The 11,936-nt window shown below is 49.9% G+C and overlaps 1 protein-coding gene across 1 annotated transcript in view; it reads right to left on the minus strand.

The window, feature by feature from the left end:
- Positions 1–10,977, minus strand: part of LOC129702791 (5-hydroxytryptamine receptor 2A-like) — a 49,742-nt gene extending 38,765 nt beyond the window's left edge. Inside the window, exon 1 of the mRNA XM_055644772.1 lies at positions 9,790–10,977. Within this exon, the coding sequence (XP_055500747.1) occupies positions 9,790–10,189 (400 nt within the window). The 5' untranslated portion in view covers positions 10,190–10,977. The remainder of the gene's footprint in view (positions 1–9,789) is intronic.
- Positions 10,978–11,936: the final 959 nt, after the last annotated feature.

Here is an 11,936-nt window from a genome sequence, read left to right on the forward strand (position 1 = left end):
AAAGGCAGTGCATCACATTTACATTATGCACCAGGCTCCCCGACAGAGCAGGTGTATCAACATCATCAGGCTGAGCAGAGGAGGGGGGTATATTGATCTCTATCACATGAAGGAAATACTGGTTCCAATTTATCAGCAAGTAAGAAAAACATTTCAACGCTTCACCACCTCTGAGCTTCTCTCCTTTGAAGATTGTTTTAGTTCTACCTTTCAAGTTTTCACACCCTCCCCAATGATTCTGTGGCCTGATAATTATTTCAAGATAATTAAACAATCAAATGGTTATTTAAACAACTGGTCCATTGATTGCTTCATCAATTAATGGCAGAGTCAAATGTTGCCACCAATATATATTTATATCCACATTGGTTCGAATAAACACATGTCATTATAATCCTATCCTTCACAGATATTAAACCCACCCCAATCAAACCCTACTGGAAGACCAGTTCCCACAGGTTCTCCCATCATTTATCCACTTGGAGACCCCAACCCAGATGTAATGTCCTCCAACTGCCATTCCTCCATCCACATCCAAGGGTCTGGTCAACTGGGTTCAACTCCCCACAAACCCCTCAGCTGATGTACTGGAGCCTCTCACTGGCACAGACTTTACACCTGAACAAGCTCTTCAGGAAACCCAATCTCCCAACTCTAAGAAGAGCATCTTTCCTTTAACAGGCTTGAGTCTCCCCACCAAGTGTGGTGTTATCACTTCCCAGAGGAAGTGGCAAAGTAGGTACGCAAACCATAAATCCATGGGCAGTGTTAGAAGTATCTCAAAACAATACCATATACACTTCATTAAAGGCACTGCTAGTATAATTTTGTGCCTCTTCTTTGCTGAAAGCAGGGTTTCAATCTGTCAAATATTTAGATGCCATCAAGTTGCATTAATTCCAGCATTTAACATGGACCAAGGCAAATAAGCAAATTCAGATTAATTCTGCTGGTAAATATTGGAAGCATTAGTGGTGGCAGGGTCTCCAGGGCTGCAGATGAAGCATCCCGCAGTACTGGAGATCAGCCCATGCTCATATCAGCGGATTCCAGCACGTTTCATCTTCCAGTCTCCCCCGCCACTGAAACTCTGGCACGCGCGCTGTCAGACGGGCGCAATGACTTGGTGTGTGACAGGGCAGGGACCAGGATGCATGCACTTGGGTGAACATCAGCACTGCGAGTTAGATAAGATAAGATAAGATAAGATAAGATACATTTATTGTCATTTGGACCCCTTGAGGTCCAAACGAAATGCCGTTTCTGCAGCCATACATACAAACACATAGACCCAAGACACAACATAATTTACATAAACATCCATCACATCGCTGTGATGGAAGGCCAAATAAACTTATTTCTCCACTGCACTCTCCCCCCCCCGATGTCAGAGTCAAAGTCAAAGCCCCTGGCTGGCGATGGCGATTGTCCCGCGGCCATTAAAGCCACGCCGGGTGATGCGAGGTCGCACACCGGGTCTTGGTGTTAGAGCCCCCGGCGTGCGCTCGCAGAGTCCCGCGGCCATTCCAAGCCGTGCGGGGCGGTGATGTCAGGCCCCGCTCCAGGAGCTCCTCGACCACGCAACTCGGGCGGGAGAAGTCGCCGTTGCAGGAGCCCTGAAAAGCGGTCTCCCTCTAGGGACCCGCGGGCTCCCGGTGCCGCCGTCCGCTAGACCCGCAGTTGCAGCCTCCGAATCTCCGGAGGTCGGGCCGCAGCAGCAGCAGCGCTCCACCACCGCTCCACCCGCTCCGGACTCGGCCAGCTCCGCGACGAGGTGAGTCGGCACCAGAGTCCCCGGTCTTCTCCTGTTGGAGGCCGCTCCTCGTTGCAGCCCCAACCGTGCAGGGAGAGATTTAAAAGTTACCCCCCTCCCTCCCACCCCACCCCCACCCCCCCACACACACACACCCCAACAAAAAATAACAAAAAACTACATAAAAGCATAGACAAAAATAATAATAAAAACGCGGACGGGCTGCAGAGGCCGCTGCTGACGTGAGTCGCGCCGCCTACCGGACCTAGAGTAGAGAATTGGCCTCATTGCCATTGTATCATCACCGCTGGATTCTGTGCATGAGTTTCTCATGACTAAAGATTGTCATTGCACGCTGGTGTACATGACGGTGAACCTGTGTGAATCGGGAGGCGCGCCGAGGCTGCGGCACCAGGGCTGAACACGGCCCCCGTGCACAGACAAGGTTGCAAGTGACACTGACAACCGCTGGCAAACATGGCCCCGGTGCAAATGCAGCGGGATGCAACACCTGTCACTATACCTCCTCCCTCGACTCTGTCCAGGGACCCCGACAGTCCTTTCAGGTTAGCCAGAGGTTCACTTGCACCTCTTCCAACCTCATCTACTGTATCCGTTGTTCAAGTTGTGGACTCTTATACATCGGTGAGACCAAACGCCGACTGGACGATCGTTTCACGGAAAACCTTCACTCAGCCCGCCTGAACCAACCTGATCTCACGGTTGCTGGACGTTAATAAGCGAGTTCGGTATTCCGACCGCATGCTCAGGTCATAGGTGACTCACGATAAACATTCTCGGCAGCTGTGCTGCTGCATGTATACAGACCTGTGTTTCATCCGTAGTCAGGATCGAACCCGAGTCTCCGGCGCTGCAAGCGCTGTTGAATTGCTACTGGGCCGTCCCCGTCCCCTCCCGAGTGTCCCATCCCTGTCCGGGGTTGGCCAGAGATGTCCGGGGTGACCCTGGACTGATGAGACACCGGCCCGTTGCAGTGGGGGCCCCCCAGGCTTACAGCCAGCGCGGAGAAGAAGCTCTAACCCCAGCCAGCTCAACTCTGTCTGTCCCGCCGGGTTAACCAACTGCCCTGGACTGATGGGACACCAGCCCAGAGCAGTGGAGTTAGAGCTTCTTCTCTGCTCTAGCTCTAAGCCTGGGCCGCCACTGCTCCGGGTCAGTGTTCCGTCAGTCCAGGGTTACCCTGGACATCTCCGGCCACCCCCGGACAGGGATGGGACGAGTGTCAAGAGTGGAACACACACACACAAACAAACACATCGCAAAGGCGGGGGCCAGGGAAAGCAGGGGAGCGCTGTATGAAATTCACACGGTGCAAAGCCAAGGTGATACAGACATACACCGCGATGAACAGGAAGGTTAAGACGGCTAGCACAGTGTACGGGAAGTCCTTTAAAAGAGTGAGGGATGAGGGGAGAAGGGGGGACAAGGAGTGGAGACACTTTTAAGAAGCCAGACAACTTTTAATAAGCCAGAGATACACAGCTGTGAAGTTTCAGGGGCATTTAACATTACCGGTCGGTTTTCCTTGGTTCTGTAAACTCGTGTTTACATTTTTGTTCCCCAATGAGCCAATGAAAATGCCTGGTCAGCAAAGGAGATTAACTAAAACTACCTACCACTACCTCGACTACCTACAACTACATGCGACCCCATAACCACTGCACCTACACCTACGACTACAGGATTATCGACTTTCTCCATGGCGACCTATTTTTCAACATGTGAACATTTTTCAACATGTGAAATGCGACAACTCCTCGCAACCATGAAGGAGACTCACCAGAGACCACCAGCGAACATGTGGCAACCATGTGGTGATCATGAGGCGAGCGCAGAGTCTCCTGCACTCCCCTAAAAAGTCGCCTAAGTGGGACAGGCCCTTTATTCTCCTTCCCATTCCTACACAGACCTTTCTGTCCTTGGTCTCCTCCATTGTCAGAGTGAGACTAAATGCAAATTGGAGGAACAGCATCTCATATTTCTCGGGCAGCTTACAGCCCAGTTGTATGAATATTGATTTCTCTCACTTCAGGTGGCCCCGGCATTCCAGCTCTCTCTATCCCTCCCCCACTCAATTCGCACCAACTTCTCATTTTCACTCGCTTACAATGGCCTGTTTCCTTTATCATCGTTACTTTTTTGCATATCTTTCATTCATTGTTATTTATCTCTCCACATCACTCACTGTCTATATCTATCATTTTCCTTATCCCTAACCAGTCTGAAGGGTCTCGACCAGAAACATTACCCATTCCTTCTCTCGACAGATCATTTAAGACTGAGGTGAGAAAAAAACCTTTTCACCCAGAGAGTTGTGAATTTATGGAATTCCCTGCCACAGAGGGCAGTGGAGGCCAAATCACTTATGGATTTAAGAGAGAGTTAGATAGAGCTCTAGGGGCTAGTGGAGTCAAGGGATATGGGGAGAAGGCAGGCACGAGTTATTGATAGGGGCCGATCAACCATGATCACAATGAATGGCGGTGCTGGCTTGAAGAGCCGTATGGCCTCCTCCTGTACCTATTTTCTATGTTTCTGTGCTGCCTGTCCCGCTGAGTTACTCCAGCTTTTTTGTGTCTATACTAGTCCCATCCTAGTTCCTGTCCAAGTGCCTCTGCAGAGCAGTGCAGAACAGCTCCCGGCAAATGTAAAATTACAGTCAATGTAAGCGCTCCGCAGCTCAATCTGCCCACCCAGGTTCATCTCCGTTTGACACTAGCTGACAAGCACAATTGAACACACCAGATCAAAATGGCAATTCGCGCATTGCCCCGACGCTGCACTTTCTTATTGTCCAAGCGTGTCAAAATACACAAAATCCATTAAAGCACCAGCAACACGCGGTGAACTTTATCACTCTATTCATTACTAATCTGTGTTTATTTGAAGGAAACGTGTTATGGTGAAATTACATTTTGCGCCAGGGTTTTCACTTCAGGAACGACGATTCATATTTTCTGGGGGGAAAAACACCAGTCAGACAAAAGAGGGTCGCTACCGATAACATTGTGTTCATTTTCAGGTTGGTGGGTGGTTACAGCGCGGTGCGTAAATTGCCGAGTCCCTGGGATTACTGGAAGCCAGCTGATATTTTAAATTGAACTGGCCACAACAAGGGCCCTGCTTCAGTAGAATCGCATTGTAGTGGTGGTACACGGTCGTCGTCGCTGTCTGAGGAGAACGCTGGCCTCGAATCTTCCCGTGTTCACCGGCTGGTCTACTTGCCATTGTTCCTCGACCTCTTCTTCTCCTGCCTAGCTCTTCGCCTCATACTTCCTAGGAAAACATTGTGTGCAGTTCAGATTTCCCAGATGCAGGAAGGATGTGGAGGCTTGGGTGAGATTGCAGAAGATGAGACCCGAATTAGACGGTATTAGGTATAAAGCGAGATTGGACAAACTTGGATTTTTTTTTCTCTGGAGTGAAGGAGGTTGAGGGGAGATCTGAGAGAAGTATATAACGAGAGGCGTGGATATGGTCACTTATCTGTGGATTGTCACCATGTTGTGGTGGAGAAGCTTGTGTGGACCTGAGATCCCGAGAGTGATGCCGTCTGGAGCTATGCTCCTGGTAGGGCCACCCTGGTGGTAAGGTCGAGGGGGAGGTCTCTGACAAAAGGCAATCCAAGCAAGACCTCAACGGCGGAACAGGCAGAGGACAATGGCTGGTCTTAGTGGGGCGTCACAACGGCTGGGAAGGCGGATGAAGGCTGCAGCAGAAAAGGGTCTCCGGTCATCTTGGACTCCATGCCACTGGATCCCGATCCAGATTTGTCGAGGACCATGGGGTGCTGTCTGTGCACAAGTCTCCCGACGTTAAATAAAGTCACACGCAGGCGTCCTCCATATAGGGAATAGCACGCTGGAGCCACCCATGGTCAACCATGACCCAAGAAGAAGGATAAGATGGACTTTTACCCAGTCTGTAAGCGTCAAATAAGAGGGGGCACAGCGTTATGAGAGAAGGAAAGTTTAATGGAGATGTGGGGGAGGGGCAACTTTTTCCACAGAGAGTGATGGGTGCCAGGAATGCACCGCCAATTGTGGTAATGAAGCAGATATGATAGTGGTGTTTATGAGCCTGTTAGATAGGCACATAAATGTGCAAGGAGTGGAGGGGTATGGATCACATGCAAATAGAAAGTAGCCATATTTAAATTCCTTTAAATGACTTTAAGGAGGCATCATGTTCAGTACAGACATTGCGGGCTGAAGGGCCTGTTCCCATCCAGTACTGATCCATGTGCTATGTCCTAATCATCTCCAACTGGAGGATGAGTGTGATTGGCACTCTCAAATGTTGATGGCCAGTCAGATTAGTTGACCAAAAGGGCTGAGAACTGCAGTCCCTCAGCTCCATGTTTGTGAATTTCACCAGACAACGGGTGGTAATGAGGAGGTAAACAACGCAAACAATATAAAATGTTTTATTGAGATCACATCCATCTGATCAAAATCATCGTCGGCCAGTCTGCTCCATCGTCCCTTGCCCCAAGGATGAGCCTGTGGAATTTCTCTACACTCCCCCTGCTGTCTCTGCCCTTCCAAAAGTAGCAAACAAGACCTGTACACGGTATCCCAGGTGCCGTCTCAGCACAGCAGCAGGTGCAGCAGGACCACTTCAGTAAATCCTCTGAACTTTATCTTGTCTGTTTCATGTAGAAATGCAAATAGCCTGAAAGAGCCAGGCATTAAAGGTAAATATCTCATTACTCAAGTTCACTGAACAGGACAGACCTGAAAAATGTATAAGAGTGTGCACACTATGTGTATAGAATTTCAATTCAGCTCACACGATAAAATGTTAAGTATGATGAAGTACCACATAAATGATTTGATGTCAAAAATCAGGTCCATATGTTCAAAGGTGTGGTGGCGTCATGGAATATGAAATTGGCCAAGGGAGATGGTGGTGTTTTGATTTTAAATTCCCTTATGAGATTTGACCATTGTCGGGAATTGCAGACCCCTTGAGAAGGTGGTGGTGAGCTGTAGCTCTGAACCTGGAAGGAGGGGAGAGGGCCGGCAATGCTAGACCAACAGAGGCAGCTGCTGCATGCACGTCCCATGGTGAAGGTGCTCTACTGTGCTGTTGATGGGAGGAGGGGGGAGGCTGATGATGAACCCTCCACACACTTTCCAAGGCAGGATGGTGGGGATCCATGACCTACAGGACCAACCTCGGGATAGGGCATTGGGGCAGTCGGCATTCTTGTGCTGGTGTTTCTGCATCTAGGGTATCTGGCATTCTCTCCTGCTATGCCCTCTCTCCCTGGTCTCTACTGAGATCTGCACTGGACTGGGCACCCCCTGGGCATGTAGTGGGTGCCACCATTGGTCAAATGTTGTCATCTCTCTCACCTCCTCTTTGGGATTCTGAGCTCTGTACAGGATGGGGAGGAAGTCTGGAGCTCAGCTCCCGAAAGATCAGGAGACCAACAGGCAGTGTGTCACTGTGGGTGGCAGTTCTCCAGATGCCCCCAACAATCACTGGGCACTGTTGGGAGCTGGCTCTGCCGCCTGGGGAGATTGGCATCCCCGGACAATTTTCCACATCGTGCGATGTCCTCCAGGAGTTGGCAATTAGATCAAATAATTCTCTCTTTGGTCCATTTCGGCACCAGGGTGAGTTATTCAGGCCTTAATCCCCACACTACAGGTGAGGTAGGAACCAGGGGAAAGATTGGTGTCAGGACAGGATAGGTGACATGTGACACCACAATGACAGGACGAGTGAACTGATCAACTGTGGAACATGTTGCCAATGAAAAATGTGTTTTGTTTAGTTTATTGTCATGCAAAACGAGGTACAGTGAAAAGCTTTTGTTGTGTGCTAACCTGTCAGTGCAAAGACTATACATGATTGCAAGCGAGCCATCAACAGTGTAGTACATGATAAAGGGAATAATGTTAAGTGCAAGATAAAGTCCATTAAAGTCAGAAAAAAACTGATCTGAGGGTTCCCAATGATGTAGATAGTAGCTCAGGGCCACTAACTCTTGTTATCGATAGGAAGGTTCAGTTGCCTGATAACAGCAGGGGGGGGGGGGGGGGGGGGGGGGGGGGGGGGGGGGGGGGGGGGGGGGGGGGGGGGGGGGGGATGAGGTAAGCAGTGCAGGAACATGAAGGGTGCACGTGTGGGTTCTTGACAGGGAGCTGGAATAGGTGAGAGGCTGTTAATCTGTCGCTGCTACCCTTGGCCCTGTGAGTATTAGCAGAGAACAGAAGCAAAGAAATCATGCAGAACATTAATGATCTCTGGTTCGTGTTTAGCTGCAGCGCCAGTGTCAGTCTCAGAAGGTGCTGTGGATTCTGACTGGGGAGTTAACTCTTTCAACAGCAGGGAATCAGTAGACTGACACAAAAGACTGCAGATGCCAGAACCTTGGGTACAAATCAAGCTTTTGGGGGAACTTGACGGGTCAGGCAGCATCTGTGAGGGAAGATGGACAGATGACATTTTAGGCCAGGACCCTTCTTCAGATCAGAAGACATGGGGTCAGATGGATGGGGGGGGGGGGGGGGGGGGGGGGGGGGGGGGGGGGGGGGGGGGGGGGGCGGGGAGGACAGACTGAACACCCAAGCTCAGGGAACTGGGTCTCTGCACATCCCTTTGCAACTGGATCCCCATCAGTAGACCACAATTGTATAAATTGGCAGCAACACTCCCTCCTCATAACCAGGGGATAGATAGAATGATGTGAAGAGATTGTGTTTATTCTCAAGAGGCAGCGATTTTCGAACCTGCCCAACTAGATCGGAGCGGGTTCACAGTGAGTCAGAAGCCCGTGGCCAGGCAGCGGGCTTACTCACTGCAAGCCATCCAACAGACAGGTTATATGACAAAGCTGACAGTCTCAGGATGCTGCTCCCGCGTTCTGTCCTTCACTCCATAACCATGAAATGACGAATTTGAATTCCCCAGCAATTTGGGCCCACGCCTGTCAGACCTCATGAAACGAGTCCAGGACCACAACCTCTTTCCCACTCTAGTCTAAGGCCAGACATTTTCACCAGTGAATCAGAATCATATATGAAGTGGATGAAAGAACCTTTAAAGCTGCCGCGTACGGCCTGAAATGGCAGGATAGACGCTATGTGCTGGAGGAACTCAGCGGGCCAGTCAGGCAGCATTTCTGGAGATTAGGCGACGTTTCGGGTCGGGACCCTTCTTCGGGCTGAAAGGAGTTGGTTTAATTGTAACTTTACAAGGGGAAAGGAAAAGAGAACTATAATCTTTGGGGAAGAGCAACCTTGTTCGTGAGATTAGCTGGGTAGCGAGGAGGGAGGATGTACTGAATCTTTCTGTGCCGTCGGGTTCTGCAAATCTCGGCTCATGGGAGAAGTTGAAAATATCAAGTCAACCTTTCGAATGCATAAAAGGCACAGGGGGGTAAACTTCACTACATTACGGTGAAACATCTGTCGGTTTGAAGTGCTATTTACATGTTTATTTCCGATATTAACATTTGCAATTACCTGGAAAAAAAGAAGCATTTTCAAAGCCATTTACACAATTTACGAGACCGGACTGCACGCTCGCTGGATGTTACATACTAACTGTAAGATCGCTGCTGCTGACATTTTCAACGCTACATTTCCCTAGCATGCATGCCAATGTTTAAATATGCGCAGTAGGAGTGTTTGGGAGCTGGAGGGTATATATATTAAAACGTTCAGCAAAAAGGGCCATGATTTATTCATTGAGAGATGTCTTTCTATTTCCATCACAATTATCAGTAAAAGTACTTATCCTGCTGAAGATGAAAGCAAATCACACTTCCTTCCACTCCCTGTCAATAGCGAGACCCAACCCAAGGCATCTCACTGGCAGCGTAGCAAATCTGGAGCCGGCCGTTCGTGTTAAAACACAGACACATTTTCATCACGTTTACCACATAATTGTCGGCACCTCTTGCTTTACTCAACAGGAGCTCGTCGGCGGCGCAACAAGGGAGCAAAAAGAGTCAAAATTAAATCGTTAAAAGCTGCAATTTCTTCAAAAGCTGCACCTACCGTACAGGACGGTGATGAGGGACACGGGCATGACCAGGATCCCCACCAGCATGTCTGCTATCGCCAGGGACATGAGGAAGTAGTTGGTGGCGTTCTGTAGTTTTTTCTCCAGTGACACGGCCACGATGACCAGAGTGTTCCCACCGATGGTGAGGATAATCACAATGACAATCAGCAGGGCCGCCCAGTTCTTGTCCTTCCTGCTGCTGCTGCTGCCACTGCTGTTGCTGCAGCCTTGGTTGTGTAGGGGCTCGGGGGCCAGGGTGAGGTTACAGGAGCCGGATCTGTTCGCCAGTGCTGCCAGGGCTTTGGTGCCCAATGCGCTGAGGTTGTCCAGGAAAGGTGCAGGAGAGGAGGCGGTCAGGTTAGCGGAGTTCCACACTTCATTTAGGGAGCTCATTCTCTGAACTTCAAGCCTGCCACACTCATCGGCCAAATCGATCACATCCTTCTAAGGAGTGTGGGCTGTGATACCTCGCGTGGTTTACTGTGGACACGGAAAGCCAGCTGCCCCCTTCCAGTCTCTCTCGCCACGTCCATCCCAGTCCGTCAGCATTCCTGGGAAACACTTCAGTCCGGAGTCTAGCAGCATCTACAGACGCAATCCAAGTCACTCGCCGTCGCTAATCCACCGCTGCCTCCCACAGTCGAGTCACTCCTCACACGGATTGTGTTTTTTAACACAGGACTGTTCCCAATGTAGTCACTGGGAAATAATCTTCCTGCTGAAACAGAGCTGCACGTGCAAGATCAATCCCGGGACCTCGGGCTTATTTATTCTTCACTGACACAAAGCTGCTGATTTTACGCTTTTCCAGAGCCAAGATTTTGTGTTCTGAGGGGATATCCCCCTCCCTCCCTCCCTCCCCCGGGCTGGAGCCGGAGCCCACGTTCCAGTCAGGTTCGGGCTGTGGATTTGCATTCATGCTTCAGCGCGTTTCTTCGCTGTCTTCCCATCCGCGGCTCTCCGCGCTCTCCGCTCTCTCCGGCAGGGAATCCAGCAGCGAGTGAGTGAGTGAGTGCCAAGTGTGGGTGGGCGCACCAGGAAGTCTGGGACTTCCAGCAAAAACATCTCAGCATCATCGCCACCACAACTCACCAGCACCATTCCTCCACCAGGAAGCGGGCAATATACAGCTATATCCTCAACACTTTAACTACCTGTGGTGACCGCATTCTGCCCGTACTCACTAGTCAAAGAAAAAGACATTTCGCTGAGGATATTTCATTGGAAATCGGGGGGGGTAGGAAACGCCGTCGCTCGCTGTAATTAACATATTAAGGTGCAGGGGGGGGGGGGGGGGGTATTTTAGAGACACAAGAGACTGCAGATGCTGGCATCTTCAGCAGTGGAGTGGAGGGGAGGTCTGGGGGCCGTGAGGGGAGCGAGGACCGGAGCTGCGGGAGGGAGCGACCGAGAAAGGAGAAATTCACCGACCTTTTTGCTCAGTACATATTTTGATTCGCCGTCTGCGTTAATATTAGGATGACAATGGCCTGCGTAACAATAGATGTATCCATAACTAATATATCCATTCTGCTTTTTTGAAAGATTTAATTGGCGTTGATTGTCTACCAAGTACATACATGTCCCCCACAAAGTACACTTGTATTGCAATGAAATATCCTCTCACACACATTGACGCAGTCCATGGACACAGCCCACCAGCGACTCGAAGGTAAATGCTGTCCTGGGTGTACAGAAGGTCGCTGGCATAGGCCAGGGCTTGTCCATTAGTTGAGTGTTTGAAGTGCCATGGCATAAAATGTTAGAACATAGAGCGGTACAGCACAGGAACAGGCCCTCCCCACAATGTCCGTGCCCAACATGATGCCGGGTTAACTCATCTTCTGTATTTGCACATGTAGATCCATATCCCTTCATTTCCTGCATACCAAGGTGCCCATCTAAAAACCTATTAAATGCGTCTATCAAAATTGCCTACATCAGGACCCATGGCAATGTGTTCAAGCCACCCACCACTCGCTGTGTAAAATAATTTGCGCTGCACGTCTCCTTTTAATTTTGCTCCTCACACCCTAAAGCTATGCCCACTAGTCTTTGACATGTCTACCCAGTGATAAATATTTTAACTATGCCTTCCATGATGTTATATACTTCCGTCAGGTTTCCCTTTAGCCCCTGA

The sequence above is a fragment of the Leucoraja erinacea genome, chromosome 13 (genome assembly GCF_028641065.1).
Source record: "Leucoraja erinacea ecotype New England chromosome 13, Leri_hhj_1, whole genome shotgun sequence".
NCBI lineage: Eukaryota > Metazoa > Chordata > Chondrichthyes > Rajiformes > Rajidae > Leucoraja > Leucoraja erinaceus.